The 23157-nt window shown below is 40.6% G+C and overlaps 2 protein-coding genes and 1 long non-coding RNA gene across 6 annotated transcripts; 1 reads left to right on the top strand and 2 right to left on the bottom strand.

Moving 5' to 3' along the window:
* Positions 1–94: 94 nt before the first annotated feature.
* On the bottom strand, positions 95–4005 carry LOC141774494 (uncharacterized). Of its 2 annotated transcripts, none has more exons than XR_012595360.1 (3): positions 3882–4005; positions 3372–3608; positions 95–300 (listed from the first exon to the last, which is right to left on the bottom strand). It is a non-coding gene; the product is annotated as an uncharacterized LOC141774494 (long non-coding RNA). The 2 variants fall into 2 exon arrangements; XR_012595359.1 differs by having other exon boundaries at positions 3372–3614; positions 3814–3946.
* On the top strand, positions 3520–15930 carry ppp2r5d (protein phosphatase 2, regulatory subunit B', delta). Of its 2 annotated transcripts, none has more exons than XM_074647201.1 (17): positions 3520–3649; positions 6923–7045; positions 7129–7306; positions 7417–7616; positions 7799–7909; positions 8980–9072; positions 9163–9293; positions 9389–9448; positions 9534–9642; positions 9845–9898; positions 10005–10175; positions 10417–10544; positions 11206–11307; positions 11388–11460; positions 11585–11632; positions 11884–11994; positions 12224–15930. In XM_074647201.1, exons 1-17 carry the CDS (start codon positions 3623–3625, stop codon positions 12359–12361), a joined length of 1857 nt encoding a protein of 618 aa, XP_074503302.1. In that variant the 5' UTR covers positions 3520–3622; the 3' UTR covers positions 12362–15930. The 2 variants fall into 2 exon arrangements, with proteins under 2 accessions (XP_074503302.1, XP_074503301.1); XM_074647200.1 differs by having other exon boundaries at positions 11388–11466.
* A 496-nt stretch (positions 15931–16426) lies between these two features.
* Positions 16427–22133, bottom strand: mea1 (male-enhanced antigen 1). Of its 2 annotated transcripts, XM_074647203.1 has the most exons (5): positions 21990–22133; positions 20089–20443; positions 19804–19915; positions 19230–19435; positions 16427–19190 (listed from the first exon to the last, which is right to left on the bottom strand). In XM_074647203.1, the coding sequence occupies exons 2-4, from the start codon at positions 20422–20424 to the stop codon at positions 19254–19256; spliced, it is 630 nt and encodes a 209-aa protein (XP_074503304.1). In that variant the 5' UTR covers positions 20425–20443; positions 21990–22133; the 3' UTR covers positions 16427–19190; positions 19230–19253. The 2 variants fall into 2 exon arrangements, with proteins under 2 accessions (XP_074503304.1, XP_074503303.1); XM_074647202.1 differs by having other exon boundaries at positions 16427–19435.
* Between the last annotated feature and the right edge of the window lie 1024 nt (positions 22134–23157).

Raw genomic sequence — 23157 nt, 5'->3', positions numbered from 1 at the left:
TGGAATAGGGAGACCGGACTGGCTCTAGGTATGTGGAACGTCACCTCTCTGGTGGGGAAGGAACCGGAGGTGGAGCGGCAGGTGGAGCGGTACCAACTAGATATAGTTGGGCTCACCTCTCATAGCTCTGGTTCTGGAACCAGACTCCTGGAGAGGGGCTGGACTCTCGCCTTTTCCAGAGTTATATATCTAGTCTGGCCTGGGAAACGCCTCGGGGTCCCCCAGGAAGAACTGGAAAGCGTTGCTGGGGAGAGGGACGTCTGGGATTCCTGCTAAACCTGCTGCCCCCGCGACCCGGCCCTGAATAAGAGGAAGAAAAAGGATGTTTGAAGTACTTGTACTTTACTTTCTACTTCCCCTCCACTACATCTCAGAGGTAAATATTGTAGTTTTTACTCCTCTACATTTATCTGACAGTTTTAGTTGCTTTAGTTACAGTTTTTCTCATCCCCTTCCTATCCAGTGAAAAGTTATGATGTAACATCCACATTAATGCAGCAGTAATATGAATCCAGAAACATCAGCTATTAAAGGAAAACACGGACAGGAACATTTTACTGATACTTTTACTACTTTAACTACATATAGATGATAATACTGACATACTTTTACTTCAGAACGGTTTAGAATGCAGGACTTTTACTTAAATAGTGGAGTATTTTCAGTACTTTTACTGCAGTAAAGGATCTGAGTACTTCCTCCGTCACTGATCATGATCACAGTATAATTACTGAACGCTCACAAGGAAACTGTTGAAATGACAAATTAATAACTTGATCTTTTCCAACTGTTAAGAGGAAAAAAAGGTGATTCATTTCCACAATCACAGCCTCCTGTTTTATATGTTGTGACATTAAAATACATCATATTGTATATTTTCTACAGAATCTGTTGAGATGATGAATGGTACCGTCTGTTTACGGTTAATTCAGCAAATTAAATACCTAATAAATCAAAGTTCTTCATCACAAGGAAGAAAAAAATTACTGAAACCAATTAATCAATTATCAAAATAGTTGGTGATTAATCGATAAATCGTTGCACTAATTAATGCCATGACTTAGTGTGTGATGAGTTTCCTGATGTTAAAGCAGTGGACATCATGGAGGACGATTCTCCAGCAGGACGGTAAGACAACAATATCAGTGGTTCCTCGTCTTTATCCACATTTATATACAGTACATGTTTTAAATTGACCATGTTTTACTGCGTTTTATTTTGGCGGTCATTGTTCGGCTGTTTGGTGCTCACACAATGTGTTTAACTAAGATCATGTTTCTGTAGTGAAATGTGTTGATACACAGCAAACTAAGATGTTTTAGGAGTGAAATGTGTTGATACACAGCAAACTACGTGTGTTGGTAATGAGCTGTGATGTTTTTTTCCCTCCAGATGAAATGAATGAATAAATAATCTTCACAGTTCATCAGTCTGACTGAAAGACAAACATCATTTTGTTTATAGACATTTTTCCAATGTTTTATTTTGTTCGACCGAAAAACAAAGCTCTTCAGTTTAAGACCAAAACAAACAGCAAATTCTCACAATATGTATATAGATTTGTATATATTTTTGTATTTTCTTTAAGAGCAAAATAACAATTTCTCCGTTTGTATTTTTAAGTTAAACTTTACTTATTTGTATTTATATATTTTATTACAATGTCATAACGTTACACAGCTCTGTTCACCGGTTTCTGTCTTCTAGTAGATCTTATTGTTGGATTTTATTTTGCTTTGGGACTGTAAACGTATGTTTCCCCTGAGAATAAAGTGAAGTCCTCTGAATTAAGACACAGAGAGAGAAAGTTGTTGAATTAATGGTTAAGAACCAGTGAGTGTTGTATGAAATGTGATGGATAATAAAGTCGGACTGAACTGACTGACGGAGTGTTTCTGATGTTTCATTGCCACTTATTTGTTTAACGTATCACCGTAATTTGTGATTTTTAATTTGTAGCGGGCTTAGTGAAGATACTGTTATCATATGAAACTAAAAAACCTAAAGAATCCATTCTTTACCAACCATGTCATACTAGCTCGTCAGGAAGGAGGATAAATAACGCTCCAAAGTTACACTAAATTTTGATGAGGAGAAACTGTCATGGCCATTTTCAAAGGGGTCCCTTGACCCCTGACCTCCAGATATGTAAATGTAAATGGGTTCTATGGGTACCCACGAGTCTCCCCTTTACAGACATGCCCATTTTATGATAATCACATGCAGTTTGGGGCAAGTCATAGTCAAGTCAGCACACTGACACACTGACAGCTGTTGTTGCCTGTTGGGCTGCAGTTTGCCATGTTATGATTTGAGCATATTGTTTTATGCTAAATGCAGTACCTGTGAGGGTTTCTGGACAATATTTGTCATTTATCATTGTTTAGTGTTTTTTCCAATAATAAATATACACATACATTTGTATAAAGCAGCATATTTGTCCACTCCCATGTTGATAAGAGTATTAAATACTTGAGAAATCTCCCTTTTAAAGTACATTTTGAACAGATAAAAAAATGTGTGATTAATTGTGATTAAACATTTTTTAAATGATTGACAACCCGTGATATTATATATAATGCATAATGCAATACATAATGTAAGTGCTTATTATAGAGTAAAACACTATAGAATTTAAATAAAGTTCTGAGAGTTTGAACAAAAGAACCTGTGCCGTTAACAAACATTTAATTGGGATTTTCTAGAGCTTTCAACAGCGTATCATGGTCTTCACCAGTGGATGGAGTTCAACTAGTCAAGAATAAACTTTAACACTCAACATGATGAGGATGAAAGTATAATAAATTAGGTTTTATTTCTTATTTCTGACTTTTAATGTGAGTTACTTGTTGGGAATGAGTTGCCATTTAAATGCTCCCTCCTACCCATAACTAACCAGTACATTCCCTCCAGTACTAGATAGATAGATAGATAGATAGATAGATAGATAGTAACTTTGTTGATCCCGAGGGAAATTCAAGTTTCCAGCATCACAGTTCCATAGTGCAAAACATGTTAGTAAAAAGGCAGTAAAAAAGTTAGTAGTGCAAAGTACAAAAAAATATACCAAATATAAAAATACAAAGAGATGAAGAAAACTGTTAAAACTGAATATAGTACAGGGTAACAGCTGTGATACATAACTATTAAAAAAGTGAGTATAGTGCAGAAGAGACTGTTAAAACTGAATATAGTGCAGGGTAACTCCAGTAGCTTAGTCTATGAAAGTGCCCTGTACTGTACTATTCTGAGGTAGTTGTACTTTACTTATAGTATTAGTACACTGTGGTATATATTAAATGGTATATAGTGGTTTATGAGCTGTGGATAAAGGTGTTGTGTTGCTGGGGAAGACTGTGGTCCTTCCTCACCTCCCTTCATCCCTCATCCTCAGCCTCATCACCGAACTCACAGGCAGCCAATCAGAAAATTCCCTCCAGCAGCCAATCAGAAAATTCCCTGCAGCGTTGCTAGGTAGAGTGTGCGCGTCAGCAGCCAATGGGATGGCCCGGGCCGGGAGCGGAGACAGACCGAGAGAAGCGTCAGAGTCCCGGGGAGCAACATCACGGAGCCTCGGTGGAGACACGGAGCCTCACTGCAACAACCCACTGGAACTGTCAAGATGCCCAACAAGACCAAGAAGGAGAAGGTGAGCCGGCGGCTTCATCACACAGGATCAGTTCACAGTTTATTATAACATTATAACATAACGGCCCTGAAGCTTTAGATGACTTTATGATTTATCAGGTAGCAGGTTAGCTAACATAGCCAGCTAATATAAGCTAACATGCTAAGCTAAACTGCTAAGCTAACCTCTAGCTGCAGAGTTGCTAGCTGCATTATGAATGTGTTGAATCACAGTATCCTGTTAACGAACACACCAGCAGCAGCAGCAGCAGCAGCAGCCTCTCTGTGTCCAGCTGTTAGAGGAGCTGGAGGGCTGGAGGGCTAGAGGGAGGCGTTAGCTGTCAATCAGCATCATGCTAACTAACTAACTGATTAACGGGCTGCTGCTGCTGGAGCTGCTGGGAGGAACCGCCGCTCTAACGGTTAACGGTTACCGGGTAACGGGTACCGGGTAACGGGTAACGGTTACCGGGTAACGGGTAACGGGTCAATTATTCATCCAGTAGAGAACAGGCCGATATAAGAGGGTGACTCATTCATTCATTCATTCATTCGTGTGTGTGTGTGTGTGTGTGTGTGTGTGTGTGTGTGTGTGTGTTCGTTTAACAGGACAGATGTGTGATGCTAACCAGCTGTTAGCTCTGACAGACTCTGATTTTATTATCATGTGAAAACCATCTGATGACCTGCTGGTGTGTTTCTGTAGCTGTGCACATGACTGTCTGTATAATACCATACACAGCTGGAGGAAGTACCCCCCACCTTTTACTGCAGTAAAAGTACTAATACCAGACTGTAAAGATAAGATAAGATAAGATATTCCTTTATTAGTCCCGCAGTGGGTAAATGTGCAGTGTACAGCAGCAAAGGGGATAGTGCAAAAAACAAGATTGCATCAGCTAACACAGTGTAACAAAAGCAAGATATGAACCATTTAAAATGAAGGAAGTATGAAAATAGGAGCAGTTTATACAGTACTTTATATACTGCTGGTAGTTTAATCTATAATAATACATCAGAATTTATTATTATATACTGCTGGTAGTTTATTCTGTAATAATACATCATCAGTTATTTATTATATACTGCTTGTACTTTCATCTGTAATACATCATTTATTATAATATACTGCTGTAATTTAATTTGTAAATTGTACATTTTTATTATTTTATTCTAACGTTTTTATCTATTCTTTTATCTATTCTTTTGTTTTTATCCATTCTTTTGTTATTATACTGTTTGTCTCGCACCAAAAATGCCAAAGAAAATTCCTAGTGTATACCTCTTACACCTGGCAATAAACACCATTCTGATTCTGATTCTGATTCTGATTCTGGTAGTTTAATCTATAATACATCATTTATTATAATATACTGCTGGTAGTTTAATTTATAATAATACATAATTTATTATAATATACTGCTGGTAGTTTAATCTATAATAATACATCAACATTTGTTATTATATACTGCTGGTAGTTTAATCTATAATACTAGAAAATAATGTATTATTATATAATGATGGTAGTTTAATCTATAATAATACATCAGCATTTGTTATTATATTCTGCTGGTAGTTTAATCTATAATAATACATCAGCATTTATTAGTTTATTATATTTTATATTAATAATCTGAATCTGTAAAGTAACTAAAGCTGTCAGGTAAATGTAGTGGAGTAGAAATAGAAAGTAGCAGAACATGGAGATACTCAAGTAAAGTACAAGTACCTTAAAATTGTAGTTAGGTACAGTACTTGAGTAAATGTACTTAGCTAAACTGATATTATATTATATTATGCACACAGTATTCACAGTTAGCATGTTTGATTGAATGTTAACTTCTTTACATTCCTGCTGATTATTTTATTATAATTATTATTTTATTATTTATTTTATTATTTTCAATCACTGTTTACATTGATTTTCTTCCTTCCATGCAGCCATTGGTTTGAGATTTTCATTTCTGATTATTCCTTTATAAACGGATTAGTTGCGCAGTATAATATTTCAGAAAACAGTGAAAAATGTCCAAGATTATATCTTTAAATGTCCAAAACCCAAATATATATTCAGTTGACTTTGATATAAACAGAAAAGCTAATAAATAAATAGTTGCAGCTCTTGTTAATTTCTACAAAAATCATCTTTAATAAGCAGTGAGTTGGTTCACTGCTGTTGAACATACAGTGTTAACCTTACTGACCTTGGAAAATCTTTACTCAAGGTCCATTTACTGTCTTTTTTCAACCACATTTCACCGTCTGCACCAGCTGGTTGCATCAGTTTACATTCCTGTCATTGTGTACACAATTCTAATATTTTGTTGATTACCTTTATTGTTTTTATTTAGTTTTATTTGCACTCATTCCTAACAGTTTCCCTCGGTATAAATAAAGTTAATCTGATTGTATCTGGGTGTTGGTGGATGTTTGCTCAGTTGTCATGGAGATGGATGTGTTTATATCAGCGTCAGTCACATGGCAACAGACCCCATGTCTCTGCTTAAAGCTAAACGCAGCTAAAGCTAGTCAGCGTTGAGACCAAAGTTGCAGCAGTTGGTTCAGTTACTCAGGGAAAATTAATCAGATTATCGTTAAAGATAAAAAAAAATACCAAATCTGTGTTGGTTCCAGCCTCTCAGATGTGTTAATAGTTCATATCTTTGGGTTCACTAAAAACACATTGATTTTGACAACTGATTTGACAAGTATCAAACATTTAGAGCTGAAACAATCAGTCGATTAGTCGGTTGATAAGTCGATTAGTCGATCAACAGACAGGTGCTGAATATTCTCTGGTTTCAGCTTCTCTCTGTTTTATATCTCAGTGAACTGAATCTGATTGACTAAACAATGTCACCTTGGACTGAAACAATAAGTTGATTAATCCCAAAGAATAATCAGCGACTAATTGATAATTAGAGTTTAGTTAGTTGAGCCCTAATAACATTTTGTCAACGTGTCACAGATATCTGCAGGTAGAAACTAGAGAATCATTGAACTCTTTTTCAACTCTCGAATATCATTTTAAAGTGTTTCATGTTCTCTGGTTGTAGCTTCTAAGATGTGAGGATGTGTTGTTCATATCCAGTAAACTGAATATATTTGTGTTATGGACTGTTGGTCGGACAAAACAAGACAATTGAAGACGTCACCTCGGGCATTTTTCTCTGTTTTCTGATATTTTTATAGTCCGACTCTGCCTGGAATATCCACCAATTTCAAAATGCTAAAAAATACAGTTTTTAAAATCCTTTTAGTAAATGTTGCTTCCACTTTCCTTGTGTGTAAACAGGAAACAACCAAATGTGCTAAAAGCAGCATGAAGAACAGTAACAGCAGTGGCGGCGGAGGTGGTGGCGGTGGTGGTGTCGGCAGTGGTGGGGGAAAAGATGCTGCTGCAGAGAACTCAGACGAGGTGAGTGTTTAGATATAAAATACATGGTGAGTCTGCAGGGTCACTGAAACGGTCCTAACTTGTAAACCTGTGTTTGTGTTCAGTCCCAGCAGCAGCAGAGTGGCAGTAAGCGTCCCAGTAACAGCACGCCTCCTCCCACTCAGCTCAACAAGATCAAATACTCTGGAGGTCCTCAGCTGGTGAAGAAGGAGCGTCGCCAGAGTTCATCTCGCTTCAGCCTGACCAAGAATAGAGAGCTGCAGAAGCTACCTGCACTCAAAGGTACACTAATGATAACCCGTCACTAACAGGGCTAACTCTAACCCTGTGGCTCAGTTTTAAAGCTAGAGTGAAGATACTGGTATCATATGGTGTTGTCCCGTCTTCCCCAGACTCCCCCCTGATTGAACGCGAGGAGCTGTTCGTCCAGAAGCTGCGTCAGTGCTGCGTCCTGTTTGACTTCGTCAGCGACCCGCTCAGCGACCTCAAATACAAGGAGGTGAAGAGGGCTGGACTTAACGAGATGGTGGAGTACATCACACACAACAGTGACGTGGTGACCGAGTGCATCTACCCCGAGGCCGTCTTCATGGTGAGCACACACACACGCACACCTCTCTCTTCATTTAACCACTCACTTTCTTCACTTAACCCTTTAAACATCAACCTCCCGCGGGCGGCGGGGGGAGATCGTTGGTAGCATTTTTTCTCTGAAAAAACACAAAGATGGTAATACAACAGTACACACACATTCACCACTGTGTGTGTGTGTAGTTTTCAGTGAACTTGTTCCGGACTCTTCCTCCGTCCTCCAACCCGACCGGAGCTGAGTTTGATCCTGAGGAGGATGAACCCACGCTGGAGGCTGCCTGGCCTCACCTGCAGGTACACACTTACCAGTACTAATACCACACTGTCAAATACTCTGTATTTGTATCTTGCTTCACCCCTCAATTCCCACGTACACACACTCTAACGATACGATCACACCAAGTGCGAAGCAAAGTTTTTACGTGGCGTGATTACATACAAAGTCAATCCAAAGAGGCGAATAGACACAAATTTGCCACGCGAATGGCGTGAATGACATGATGCGAACATGCAAAATTGGCGTCATTCTGAGGAAATAAATCTTGTATCTGTCTGTGATCACCCAGAGCTACGATAGTACATCATATCTGTACAGATGCATGTATAAATGTATGTGTATAAACCACAGACTGTCTTTGGTAGAAACAACAACGTCGCTGCCATATTTAGGACTTTATGTTGTGTGGTGATGAAGCAGCTGTAAAGCCTGGCACTGATCCATCCAAACTCCATTCAGAAAACAAGCATTTTAAAAGTTGTTTGCTTGTCGTCTTGCGGACAGACCCGACAAAGCATGAATTCAGACTTTTTACAAATCCAACATCATTATGTAGTTATTTCAGCATCCTTTTGATCCGTTTATTGCAATTAAATCACAGCACAATCTGTTTATTTTGGGTTCATACGGCAGTAGCGACGTGTGGCTGCTCTATATTGTCAGTGCATTGGCACTGTGTGTGAGTACAGCTCACCGCCGGATGATGTTATGAGCCCAGACACAACGGCGTTTGGTTTTCTGACATATCTGGGACTTCTACAACATGTACAAAGCAGCAACAGTGGTTATTTCTTCCATGGTTGATGGAGGAAAATGAAGGAGAGAAAAGTTGTTGGTATCTATGGAAACAAGCTTCTCCTCCTCTCCGGCGCATCTAGAAGGAAAATACACAAATGATAACGGAGGTCCAACTCGCGAGAATAGAGTGAGGCGAAAATTTGAATATTCCAGTTTTCTTCTCGTATGTTTGTGAGAGTTTAGGGCTCCGAGCCCGACCACGCCGTCGTCCACACAGTGTCTCAGTGTTGGTACTATCAGCTGTTTCCTCTCTGAGCTTCCTGCTCTGACGTCTCCTATGTTTCCACAGCTCGTCTACGAGTTCTTCCTTCGCTTCCTGGAGTCTCCAGACTTCGGGCCAAACGTCGCCAAGAAATACATCGACCAGAAGTTTGTAATGTCGGTAAGATGTGCCGTCTGAGCTTGAAAAGCAACTAGCCTGTAGAGTGATGCAGAACATGAGCTGACATTGGGTTTAATGTTTGCGTTGAAGCTGCTGGAGCTGTTTGACAGCGAGGACCCCAGAGAGAGGGACTTCCTGAAGACCATCCTCCACCGGATTTACGGCAAGTTCCTCGGCCTCCGCGCCTACATCCGCCGCCAGATCAACAACATCTTCTACAGGTCAGAACACCAGCAGAACCAGACCCAATGCACTGGAGTCTTAAAGCTAACCCCAATGTTCCCTGTCTGTGTGTTTAACTGGTGCTGTTTTACAGGTTTATCTATGAGACAGAACATCACAACGGCATCGCTGAGCTACTGGAGATCCTGGGGAGGTAACATACTCACATTTACTGATGTTATTAATGTAGTGAATGAATACAGGACAGAGGACGGTGTTTAACCATCTCTGTCTCTCAGCATCATCAACGGCTTCGCTCTGCCTCTGAAAGAAGAACACAAGATGTTTCTGATCCGAGTTCTGCTGCCGCTTCATAAAGTCAAGTCTCTGAGCGTCTACCACCCACAGGTCTGTCTGTCTCTCTGTCTCTCTGTCTCTCTGTTTGTGCACAATACATAATAAAAACTGACATTGTGATATATTTTTTTCTGCATTATATTGCGATTAGGGGTGTCACAATTTCGATTCTAAATTGGAAATCGTTTGAAATCGTCTGTCTGTCTCTCTCTGTCTGATGTGAACCCGTCTGTCTCTCTCTGTCTGTCTACAGCTGGCCTACTGCGTGGTCCAGTTCCTGGAGAAAGACAGCAGTCTGACGGAGCCGGTGAGTCTCCCCCCCGTTTCCATGGCAACACCGCTGGTGATGGTTTTCATATTAACGCACAGAGGTTGTCTGACTGGCTGTTGGCCGTGACCTCTGACCCCTGCAGGTGATCATAGGGCTGCTGAAGTTCTGGCCCAAGACTCACAGTCCGAAGGAGGTGATGTTCCTGAATGAGCTGGAAGAGATCCTTGACGTCATCGAGCCCTGCGAGTTCGTTAAAGTCCAGGAGCCGCTCTTCAGACAACTTGCCAAGTGTGTGTCCAGCCCGCACTTCCAGGTACCAGAACCAGGATCACAACCAGAACCAGGACCAGAACCTGGGGCTGCACATTTAATCCAATATTAATCACCATGTTGTCTTCACACAGTGAAATGAACACGATGGACTGTGATGTTTAAAATGCTCCGCTCATAACAAACTAACAGCAGCCGCCATCCAGATGTTTTATATATTATTTATATATATGTTTACCTGATGATGATGATGATGATGATGATGATGATGTATGTGTGTACAGGTGGCAGAGAGAGCTCTGTATTACTGGAATAACGAGTACATCATGAGTCTGATCAGTGACAACGCCGCCAAGATCCTCCCCATCATGTTCCCTGCCCTCTACAAGAACTCCAAGAGCCACTGGAACAAGTAACACACACACACACACACACACACACACACACCCTGATCTATAACAGGATCAATACATTTTATAATCACATTCATTTGTCTACATGGTGAAAGTCCAGCTAAACGTGTTGTTGGTGTGTCTCTATTAGAGGTGTAACCATAGAAATAAGGTAGAAGCGTCATTGAGCTGTCTGCTGTGGTCATGTGACTAGTACAGAAGAAAATGGCGATTGTTGTTAGTTGTCATGGTGTCAACAGAACCTACATAAAGTGTGTGGTCGCAGCTCGCCAGGAAGAGAACGGACGCAGCTCCGGAAACAGCTGGCTGGCTAGGTAGCCAGTTAACTAGGTAGGTAGTTAGCTGTGTAGCCAGATAGCTAGTTAGCTAGGTAACTTGTCCCCAGGTGGAGGGATGGTTTAGACTCATTTTCCGTAATCAGTGCAGCACCACGGCCTGACGGAGCAGCCAAAGAGATACCAGCCTGCTGTCCGCTAGCTAGCCATCTTGCTAATTCCACCATGCTTCAATGGGGGAACTCACGCTTGTGAACTTTGGTTCCACATTACGTCCATCAATCTACATAGTGTGTATTGTGCGTGACGGAACACCAACCCTGATATGTGTGGATAACACGCTGAACGGTGTTTCTCTAATGAAACTCCTGCTCCGGTTCCTCAGGACGATCCACGGGCTGATCTACAACGCTCTGAAGCTCTTCATGGAGATGAACCAGAAACTGTTTGACGACTGCACGCAGCAGTACAAGGCCGAGAAACAAAAGTAACTCGCACAGAAGCAGCATCTGTTTTCACCATGAAACAATAACATGAAGTATTGATCGGTTTGTTTTCTGTCTACAGAGAGAAATACAAGCTGAAGGAGAGAGAGGAGATCTGGCACAAGATAGAAGAGCTGGCCCGACAGAACCCACAGGTACCTGTGTGTACATACCGATTCATTTCACCACTTTATTATTTTAGTATTATTTGTTCTTGATCTTTTAAATGCTCTTCTGTTTGTTTTATTGTTTTTAATAAACTGTGTTCCTTTCTTTCAGAGCAATAAGCTTCATCCCCTCCGCCCAGGACTCCACCCACAGGATGAGGTCAGTCTGTTGTTGTTATTAGTGTTTATTTAATATTATTAGAGTTGATTTAACATGATTAGAGTCTATTTAACAGTATTAGTTAAACATTATTAGTGTTTATTTAACAGTATTAGTTTAACATTGTTAGTGTTTATTTAACATTATTAGTGTTTATTTAACAGTATTAGTTTAACATTGTTTGTGTTTATTTTAATATTTAAATAATATTTTCCTAATATGTGAAAACTTCTGTGTGTGTATATTTGCAGTACATGTTGTACAGTGATAGTACTGTGGCTGTGTACTCGATGGAAACGGAGACTCCAACAGCTGAAGACATCCAGCTGCTGAAGAAGACTGTGGAGAGCGAGGCCTCACAGGTAATCAATCAGTCGATCAATTAACCAGTCAATCAGTCAAAATACACAACAGTAGACCCTGATCACCTGACACCCCTCCTCCCTGATCACCTGACCCTCCTCCCTGATCACCTGACCCCCCCCCCTGATCATCTGACCCCTCTCCCTGATCATCTGACCCCCCCTCCCTGATCAATTGACACCCCTCACTGATCACCTGACCCCTCTCTGTCTCCCCCCGCTCTCTCAGGGTCTGAAGGACCTGAAGAAGGACAAGGTCCTGATGAGGAGGAAGTCGGAGCTGCCACAGGACGTCTACACCATCAAAGCTCTGGAGGCTCACAAGAGGGCCGAGGAGTACCTGACAGCCAATCAGGAGGCCCTCTGACCGGGGGGAGGCGGTCCCTTCTGAGCCTGACTCTGTCCGTCTCTCTGATTGGAGGACGTTGAAAGCTGTCGTGGTCAGATCAGGACGGAGCTGACGCTGCGTTCAAAGAAAAAACGAAACAACAAACCTTCTCACCTCTGACCCCTGGTGGCCGATAACAAGTAGGACACTGTGTAGACGTCTGTCCCGCGTCCTGTTTCAAACTGTGTCAGCGGTCATGTGACGATGACATCACCTCCAACACCTGCATCTGTTTTCATCTTTACCACAAAACGTCTCCGGGTGACCTGAACGCAGCCTTGGGCAAACAAAGACTTAAGGTCCCTGAACGCATCACCAACGGGTCTTTTCCACTTCGGAAACGTAACGAGCTGTGAATGCACGTGTCGTCTCTGGTTCTGCGTTGGCGTCGTTTACCTGTGGCCATCCCAACAAATAATGCTCAGGCAACCTGCGCTTTGGCTCACCTCAAGACGGTCCGAGACCAGGTCCACACCAGAGTACGATTACTGCGTTCGCAACCGCCCAAACGGACCACACCAGAATACGATTGCGTTTGCAGCGCAGAACCTTGTTGGTTCTGGTCGTTATGTTCCTGCTGTGGAAAAGAGCTCCACGTCTGTCCTGTGACACCTGAACGCAGCACAGATGAGTTCACTTACTCACTCAGCAGCTTCACTCACAGAGCCCCTCCTCCTCCACCTGACCCGACCAATCACCTGTCAGCATGGATCTGTGGCGGACTCGAGACTGAAGATGACGACGAGGAGACGCAGTGAATGTAGACGTCCAATCGGCATCCAACATGAGTCATGAGATGTTTGTCCGTCAGTCATGACGTCATCGACTTTAAACCAATGAGAGAAGTCGTTTCCTGTCAGAACGTCGCTTCAGTGTTTTGTTTTTTTCTCGTTTGTCCGCTGAAACGCGTAAAGAACAAAAATCGGAACGTTCTCCGTGTTTCTGTAGCTTCTCTCATCAGGTCAAAGGTCAAACACTAAATTCCCCATGACAGTTAAGGGGTTGTGGGAAAGTATGCAAACTGTAAAATACGTGTTTCCAGCTGATGTCTGGTGTGAAACTACAACCCCAAATGTCATAAGACGAGACGTCGTAACAAAGTCACTTTATAACAAATATTAATATTAATCACATTATAGCTAAATATCAAATTTAACATTTTTAACACCAAAAAACTGAAGTTTAAGACTTTACAAATTAAAAACTACAATCATTCTTTTTTTTAATACATCAGAAACCAGCCAATAAAAACAGTGTTTCCTTAATGTTAAATCTGACGTTTTCTCGTTATACATTAATGTAACTGAAGACTCAGATTCCCATGATCCTCTGCTGTCCGATCTGTATTTCAGTTATGTGCTACGTTTGTTACAAAGATAATCATTTTAAAATCATTTTGTTATTTATAAAGTTATCATGACGTCACACAGAATTAATTAGTTTTGCACGTCGTGAAAAGAATATTTCAGTATTTCAGGAGGTTACGTCACAAAGTGTCAATCAGCTCTGTGTCAACGTGTTGCGACATTTTATTAAATACAAATTATGTCTTAATTACAGTTAATGTCATAAAAGCAGCTCCATAATATTTTGGCTTTTTGTCACAAAAAATGTACTTAATATCACTTAAAAATCTCATAATGTAAAATTAAATGGAGTAAAATTGGGAGACAAAAATGCGATAAATGTCATTAATATTTAATTAATACCAAATTAAAGTGTATTTTTGGTAACGGAAATAGTTTAATAATAGTTAAAGGTCCAGTGTGTGTATTTGCAGAAATGGAATATAATATTCATAACATTAGACGTTTTGGGACCCAACCGTTCTGGTGAGCTCCCCGACAACGACACACCATTCACACCGCCAACAGGAACGCTGAAGCGGCGTTAGCCGGCCGTAGCCACTCGCACGCGTCTCCAGCTGGGAGATCGGCAAGCTCGCTACATTCATTACTGTGGTGGCAGTTTCTGTTAAAACAAGACACAAACCAACGTAACAACTTGTCTTTCAGTGAATTTAATAAAAAAGGTATACATTAATAACTAAAACATCTGCAGATGGACTGCAGATGGACTCACGAGCACAGCCACCTGTTGTGGACTGTGGCAAGTGAGCCCCGAATACAAAGAGTAGTCAGTATTTATACATTTAAAGCATAACACGAAGATAAGTGCAAAGAAGAAAAGAAGAGAAGGATAGAAAGTGTATCAATGCGTCAGCACACAGCAGACAACAGAGCATCACAAGACATAACAAGTATTTCAGCAATCTGTTGTTTGCAGTTACAGAGATCTAAAATGTCAGGTCACTGTCCTATGGTGACGAAGTTGAACATGTGAGGCCCTGAGATTATCTAAAGGTACAGTGTTAAACTGCAGATATGAAAATTGCCATTACATTACGTTACGTAGAAGCTATCGTTTAGCTGGATAACATGACTTTTCTTTACGAAGCAGACCAGAACGGACAAGCCAAACACTGGCTCTAGAGAGACTTTCACGTTTTTACATTACCTGAAGGCCACTGTACTTCTCCGACATGCTGGTGAGTGTTAAACCATGGTACCGCCAGCCGCCGTCTGACTTCCTGTTGCTAAGTAGTGTTATTATGGTATGGATGGCCTCAGAGCGAGGCCAACGGCGTTACAATGGTTTAAAACTCAGCGGCTCATATCACCTCAGTGTTGTTAACGGAGGAGTGAGAGGAGGGGGACTCAGTTGGTTGCAATCTGCAACCACACCACTAGGTGTCACTAAATCCTACACACTGGACCTTTAAAGTATATTTTTCCAACAAAAACTCCTTTAGGTGCATCTTTGCTGACAGAAATCATTTGATAATAGTTAAAGTACATTTTTCCTGAAGGAAGAAATCGCTCAGTAAAGTCTCTAAAGTGCATTTTAATATTAAATAACACTTGATAAATGCAACTTCCTTAATGAATATTCCAGAATAAATTACTCACCTCGCTGCTTCACTAAACTTTAAAGAGCAGCTGCTGCAGAAACAATCCTCCTTATTTATACAGATGGAACAAAATATGTGAAGTCTTTCTTCTTCATGCACCTTTATGAGCCCTTATTGTTGTATGGGGGCTCATGACCACCGCCCACCACACAGGCCACGCCCCTTGTGACGTTTACACCTCTTATTGTTTTATTATTATTTCCTCGTCAGATGCTTTCCGTTGAGTTGCTGGTCGTTGCAAGTCGTCTTCTTCTTGCCATTGTGTGATTCGCTGTCAATCAATCAATGACCATTCCAGTGGTGGGTTAGCCCCGCCCACCTCTCTCTCTCTCGCTATGAGTGAGTTATTTTGTCCCACGGCGACTCGATTTCGCTATCGACACGAAGGTGAAACATTTAGTGAAAGAACACGAAACATCACGGCGATCTCTGACACTAAAACCTGAACGCTGCTTCCCGTCATCCTGTACATGTTGTACTTTAAATAGAACATTACGTAGAATGAAAGTCTGATTTTGTACAGATGTTCATGTATGTACAGAACAAAATAAAAGAAATAAATGGACATGTTTGACAATCATAGTGTCTGACTTTTAACTATACTTTAACTATTTATGACATACTATATGACTTTTTTTACAAAATGTTTCGACAAACTATACTATGACTTTTTTCACTATATTTTCTGGACGTACCAAACTATGACTTTATTTTCATGAAATTTTTGGACATACTATACTATGACAGACTATGACTGTGCCAAGATACTAAGACCAAGGCTGCAGATGGTGATCAGGGATGAAGGTCGGTTTAGTGCTGTTCTCTCTCAGACTCCTCAAACTGACACATTTTATCCCTGAAAACTAAGCAAACCGATCAGCTGCTGAACCATTTAGCATTCAAAGAAATGGTGTCTGATTTGGCACAGGGTCCAACGAAGTCTTATCAAGTCTTCAGATTATAATAAATATGTTTTGAGGACTTTTACTAATTATTATGTGAGAGGAGCTCTAACAACAGTAAACGTCACGGCGAATCTCTGACACTAAAAAAATGAACGCTGCTTCCCGTCATCCTGTACATGTTGTACTTTAATTAGATAGGACATTATGTAGAATGAAAGTCTGAATTTGTACAGATGTTCAGGTATGTACAGAACAAAATAAAAAGAAATAAATGGACCAGTTTGACAAGTTTCTCTCTTTTACACCAACAGATTCATACACTATATACATACATACATATACAGTATGTATACATACATACAGACACACGATCAGATTAATTAATATACAATCATTAAAGAAATCATTAAAAACAAGATCAAATATTTCAATAAAAGGCTTTAAGGTGGACTGTGACTTTATCCTAAATATTTAACTTTTTACACAAAAAGAAACCCAGGATGTTCACAAATCAACTTTTTTTTAGAGTTTCATTCATTTCTACAGAAGACGAGAGCGGCCGTGTTTGTTTTAATTAATGATTATTCTTTTTATGGATCAATCTGCCGATTGTTTTCTCAATTAGTCGATTTATCATTTAGTTTATAAACGTTCAGAAAAAAGTAAAAATGTTCCAACATGTTCGACCAACAGTCCAAAACCAAAGAGCTTCAGTTTTAAGACAAAAAAAAGCATCAAATTCTCATAATTGAGAGGTTTGAAAAGCGACTTAGAAATAGCCGTCGACACATTTCCTCTCAATCGACTAACTGTATAAAGTTTCCTCCCCAAACATGCTGTGAAGGACGGACGCTTTTCAAGTTCGGCTCGCTGCTTCAAATTCCAGTTGTTGAGCTCAGATCACAACATTTAGATTCTGTAATCTCATTTAACACTTAATTATCACAGGCGTGAAACATATCTTTGTTATTAGTAGAGCTGGAACGATTAGTCGACTAATCAATTAGTTGATCAACAGAAAAATAATCACTAATCATTAAATTTTTAATGCAAAAATGGCAGAAAATGTTTTCAGCCTCTCAAATATAATGAGATTTCCTGCTTTTCTCTGCTTTATATCATATTAAAACTGAATATCTAAAACAAGACATTTAACTTGGACTTTGAGAAACTGGGATGGACATTTTTCCCTATTTCTGACTTTTTATAAAAAAAGGATCAATCAATAATAAAAATAATCATCAGTTGCAGATCTAGTTACTAGCGCCTTTAAATTGCTGAATTTGTGAACAAATAAGGAATAAAAATGTTCTCAACAAATGACGAATAACTCGAGCGGCTTCTCTTCTCTTCTGTAAATGCAGATGTTGTATTTATAATATTACCTTTCTGGACGTTTTAGCTCGCTAGCATGTTAGCAAACATTTATTAGCCAACGTTAGCTATCAAATGTTTGTTGTCTTGCTAACTAGCATTGTCCGGCTTTGGTCCAGAGTCCGGCTTCGGTCCAGAGTCCAGAGTTCAGCAGCAGTCCAGAGTCTAAAGTCTGGCTGCGATCCAGAGTCCAGAGTTTGTCCAGAGTCCAGCTAGAGTCCAGCTGCAGTCCAGAGTCCGGCTAGAGTCTGGCTGCGGTTCAGAGTACGGCTGCAGTCCAGAGTCCGGCTAGAGTCTGGCTGCGGTCCAGAGTCCGGCTGCAGTCCAGAGGCCGGCTAGAGTCCAGAGGCCGGCTAGAGTCCGGTGGTGGTCCACATCTGACAGAAGACCTAACGTGGAGGTCTAATTGTTAGCTGGGGGATTCGTTGAACCAGAACTCAGGTGTTTCTCTGTTTCTGTCCGTTCACACCTTCTATATGAAACTGATCCGAGGACAGAAACTGAAACTAAGACCCCCTTCACACCTGCCGTTAAACTGATCGGATTGCAGTCAGATAGTGCTGGACCACATGACGGTTCAGGTGTAGATGCATCAGAAACACATTGAGGACGGATTGTGATCCAGACCACCTCCGGAGGTGGTCGCGGACGCAGTGCGACCACGTTCAACACAACTGAAACGTGTTTTCAATCCAGTATTTTGGGCTCCAGAGCTTCGGCAGTAATAAACCAGCTCGTCCATCTGTGTGTGAGAGTGTAGACGTACCTCAAAGTCACGTTGGCGGGCGCCCTCCTCTTAAAGGGCGGCGTTTTGAGGGTGATGCTGACGGAGTGATCAGATCTCATTGTGGACACTGGAGACACATTAATACCAGGTGTAAATGTAATATGGGAAATGGGAGCAGTTGATCATTGAGTCGACTCACTGCCACCAATTTAACTGTGAAGGAGAAATATTGAATCCTTTAATAATCGACTTTAAAGTAGTTCAAATAAATGATGGACTGAGTCTAAAAATACTGGAATCAGCTTCTAAATAAACTACAACCATAAATTTCCAGAACAAACCCGCCATGTCTCACGGTACGAACATCTCCCGACGGAGAAAACATTCAGTCTCAGCAGCTTCAAGTTGAATCTTAAAGAAAAAACTATTTGTAAAAAGTCACCTTTATCCTCTGCCAGTGACCCTGAAGGGGTCGTGGTGCTTTCAGGGTCAGGAGAGGTTGAAACGGTGGTGTGTTCAGGGTCTGTTGAAGCTGCGGTGGTGCGTTAAGGGTCAGTACAAGTTAAGTGGTTGTGGTGCTTTCAGGGTCAGTAGAAGTTGTTGAAGTTTCGGTGGTGCGTTCAGAGTATGTTGAAGCCGCTGTGGTGCTTTCCGGGTCCGTTGATGCATTCAGAGTCAGAAGTTGTTGAAGTGGTCGTGGTGCATTCAGGGTCAGTACAGGTTGTTAAGGTTGTGGTGGTGCGATCAGGGACCGTTGATGTTGTTGAAGCGGTCGTGGTGCATTAAGGGCCAGTAGCAGTTGTTGTTGTGGTGCGTTTAAGGTCAGTAGAGGTTGTTGAAGCGGTCGTGGTGCGTTCAGGATCAGTAAAGGCTGTTGAAGTAGTCGTGGTCCGTTCAGGGTCCGTTGATGTTGTTTCTGCGAGGCAGACGCAGGGCGGCGGTGCTCTGCCGGCTCTCCAGTGTGTTCTGGACCATGTCCTTCCACTGGTCGTCTGAGATCTCTCTGGCCCACGACGGCACGCCGAGAGACGGCAACGCCACGGCCGCCATCGTCCTCTTCACCAGCTCCACGTGGTCTGCAGGGAGACAGGAAGTGAAGCTGTTTATTTTTCTTCTGTTAAAGTGGGAAGTATCAATGAAGATGCTTATTATTATTTATTATTATTATCATTATTGTTTTTTTATTATTATTATTAGTATTATTATATTTCCTATTTCTTGGGGAAACTGTTGATCAGAGAGTCAAACAATAGAAACAATAGTTTATGTATGAAAATAGAAAAAGAAAAATTAAGATTTTATCTATCCATCTATCGATCAGGTAGGCGGTGCTTTATAGAGTCGATCTGTTATCTGGAGCAGGTCAGGTGTTCAGCATCAGACTCAAGTAGAGTACAAGTACCTGATGTGTACTACTACAGTGAAGTGTGTACTGAGGTCTGACCTTCGTCCATGGGGATGGAGACTCGGCTCCTCAGGGCCGCCGCCCCCTCAGGGTCTTCCTCTTCTTCTTCACTGTCTGGAGGCGGTGCTTCAGGGAGGTGCAGACCCATCACCTGCAGGACACACAGACAGGTGAGACACACAGACAGGTGAGACAGATGTTGTCCTTCCTTTAAACACTCCTGATACTGACAGAAATATATAAACAGTGATTAATAATCTCCTGGACTTCATGAGCAGATCTGATGATGATGTAACAGTAACCGTTGTTCAGGTGTGAACTCACCTGTATCCTGTTCTGCATTTGCTGCAGCTGCTCGCCGTGGGAGGCATCGTCCTCCTCCGGTTGCTCCTCCCCCCCCGGCTGCTCGCCGTTGTTCATCCCATCAGGTTCCTGGTTCAGAGGCTGGTAGTAATATCCTCCACTGTTCACCTCCTCCTCCCCTTCCTCTTCCTCTCCGTCCAGCTCCATCTCTCCCCCCTCCTCATCTTCACCCCCTCCCTCACTCCCGCTCCACACCGGCAGCAGGTTTCCGTCGGCCGGACGCTCCTCCTCCCCCAGCTCGTCCTCAGAGTTCGGTAAGACTCTCTCTGGTCCCATCGCTGAGCTCCCCACTTCCATCCACAGACACACAGCACACCTGAGAGACAGGTAGAGAGAGACAGGTAGAGAGAGACAGGTAGAGAGAGACAGGTAAAGAGAGAGGGGGACAGGTAAAGAGTCATGTTTGAAAATTTGGCTTTTTGGACTAAATTCCTGGGGGCTGAGGAGCGATGACCCCTGACCCTTGCGGTGGGTGATGTCACAGAAGACCCGTTACCGAATCTCACTCCAAACCAGGCGTCAACCTCCGGCTCTGAGCAGTGAAGCCTTAAAGCAGCCAGCAGGGGGCGACTCCTCTGGTTGAATAGAAGTCTATGAGAAAATGAGCCTACTTCTCACTTGATCTATTACCTCAGTAAACATTGTAAACATGAGTTTATGGTCTCAATCGCTAGTTTCAAGTCTTCTTCAATACAGCATGGTTGCAAAAACATCAAGATGAAGATAGCCAAAAACCAAGAAGGCGATGGCGACAGCTAAACACCAAGATGACGACAGCCTAAATGCTGAACTCTGGCTCTCGTAGAAGTTGATTCCATTGCTCTGGGGACATGGTAAGATCGAGCAGATGTACCAAGAAAAGGTCAGTAAAGTATTTATAATGTGCATTATTCTGTGTTGGTATAAAGAAGACCTTAACATAAATGATCTCATATATCTCTCTCTTTAAGCCATTTGTTATAAATATGTGACACATTTTGAAGAAAATAAGAGGAAGTGATTCATGGGGACAGAAATGACTGATTTCACTTCATGACCAGAGAGTGTCTTGTTTGGATTCAATGAATGTAATAGGAATATTATATTATTTATTTTAGGTATATTATAACCTCATCATTCTCAGCCCCGCCCTCTGGAACTCTCTCCCTCCTGAAATAAGAAATGCTTCATCCCTGGACATTTTCAAAAAACACCTCAAACACCACCTGTTCACCAAGGCCTCTGATCTCAGCTGACTCGTCCTACACATCACTCTTTTAACTACTTAGCTATAGTTTCTCCTCTGTGTTATTTATTAGTAGGATTTTGTGTGTCCCCTTTGTAAAGGGTTTAAGTCCAATTTATTATTATTATTATAATTATTATTATTATTATAATTATTATTATTATAATTATTATTATTATTATAATTATTATAATTATTATTATTATAATTATTATAATTATTATAATTATAATTATTATTATTATTATAATAATTATTATTATTATTATTATTATTATTATTATTATAATACACTCATCTTTATATTTGAAAATACATGAAAACTATTTTCTCCTCCACACTCAACTGACAACAATAAAACCAGTCCATCAGTAACTTGGAGCTAACACTCTGCTAACACTCTGCTAACGTCACATCTACAGTCTGCTAACGTTATAGTAACGGTGTTTCAGTCCGCAGGTAGCTCACGTTGGCTGAGTGATGAAGGTGATGATGGAAACACCTGGAGCAGATAGCTGCTAACGAAGCTAGCTGAGTTAGCTTAAACCTGTTAAACTCTTCTTCTTCTGCTTCTTCTGCTTGTTTTGTGACCAAGAGAATAATAACCCCTCCCCAGGTGAAGTGTTGAGTTTCTTACCTGTCTGTCTGTCTGTCTGTTCACCTGTCTGTTCACCTGTCTGTCAGTTCAGAGCTTCAGCCTGCTGCTGTTTAGCTGTTAGCTGCTGCTGCTGCTGGTCGGGACACTTCCGGGTACGTCACGACGCAACACAACTGACGCCTGACGCAAAATCGTTAACGCAACTTTATTAACCCAGTGAAACATTTCTTACAGAAGTTAAAGAGTGACATATAGATGTAAATTGTCTCTTCGGCGAATCACTTCCTGAAACTTGCTCTCATTTATTCTGGTCTTGTAAATTTACATGTGAATTGTGGAAAGATGTCAATAATTTTATACTTGTTAACATTTTCTCAGATTTTGCACTGTACTATAGAAATATTATATTTGGTTGATATGGTTACGGTGACAAAGACAGAAATGCATTTTTTCTTATTAATTTAATTTTAATTCACACGAAGTTCCACATTCACAAGTGTAAATTTACCAAAAACAAAAAGCCTAATTTCTTTGTATTTATGAATAAAATGGAATTATATCTGTCAACAATTTCTTCCTCGCATAACAAAAAAAGCAATGAAAACAATGAATTTATGCAACATCTTTAACGTTTTTAAGTGAAATTATTGTCATACCTTTGTGTGGTCTTTTTTTTATTATTATTATTATTATTTCTTTTTTTATTGTGTTTATTTTTTTTATTTTATGTTGGTTTTGTTTCATTTCTGTTGTCCTTTTATGTTTGGCACAGCTCTTTGTTTATGTTGTCACTATGCTTCTTTTGTATGTAAATGTTTTTAATGTTTTCTGCTGTTACTATGGATACTGTAATAAAAAAAAAAAGAACTTTATTAACAACATAAAGTTCACAATTTACATCAAGAACGACAGAGTAAAATGTAATTATATTAACAATAAATCAATAAAATACAGAAACAAATCCATGACAAAATATACTGATGGCTATATACATTATATTTTATTACGTAACATTAAACAATACGTAAATTTAATTAAGTCAATCTCTATTTTCACTTTATTTTTGGTTTCCAATTCTTTTTTCTTTTTTTTGCAGACATGGCAAATGTCATAAAATCAAATGCAGAATATAACTGAGTGTCCGTGATATGAAATATAAACATATTTTTTCATTATATTTCTATATTCTATTTTGTCTGTTTTAGGT

The sequence above is a fragment of the Sebastes fasciatus genome, chromosome 9, assembly GCF_043250625.1.
Source record: "Sebastes fasciatus isolate fSebFas1 chromosome 9, fSebFas1.pri, whole genome shotgun sequence".
In the NCBI taxonomy this organism is placed as follows: Eukaryota; Metazoa; Chordata; class Actinopteri; order Perciformes; family Sebastidae; genus Sebastes; species Sebastes fasciatus.
Note: the sequence above shows the minus strand (reverse complement) of the source record. Positions and strands in the feature narration are given on the sequence as shown.

Excerpts from the sequence above, each read along its gene's own strand:
- ppp2r5d (XM_074647200.1), top strand. The coding sequence starts at position 3,623 with ATGCCCAACAAGACCAAGAAGGAGAAG. Across the intron at positions 10,176-10,416 it reads TGTCCAGCCCGCACTTCCAG|GTGGCAGAGAGAGCTCTGTA; the intron begins GTACCAGAACCA and ends ATGTGTGTACAG. Across the intron at positions 11,308-11,387 it reads TACAAGGCCGAGAAACAAAA|AGAGAAATACAAGCTGAAGG; the intron begins GTAACTCGCACA and ends TTCTGTCTACAG.
- mea1 (XM_074647202.1), bottom strand. The coding sequence starts at position 20,424 with ATGGAAGTGGGGAGCTCAGCGATGGGACCAGAGAGAGTCTTACCGAAC. Across the intron at positions 19,916-20,088 it reads AAATGCAGAACAGGATACAG|GTGATGGGTCTGCACCTCCC; the intron begins GTGAGTTCACAC and ends TGTGTCCTGCAG. Across the intron at positions 19,436-19,803 it reads CTCCATCCCCATGGACGAAG|ACCACGTGGAGCTGGTGAAG; the intron begins GTCAGACCTCAG and ends GTCTCCCTGCAG.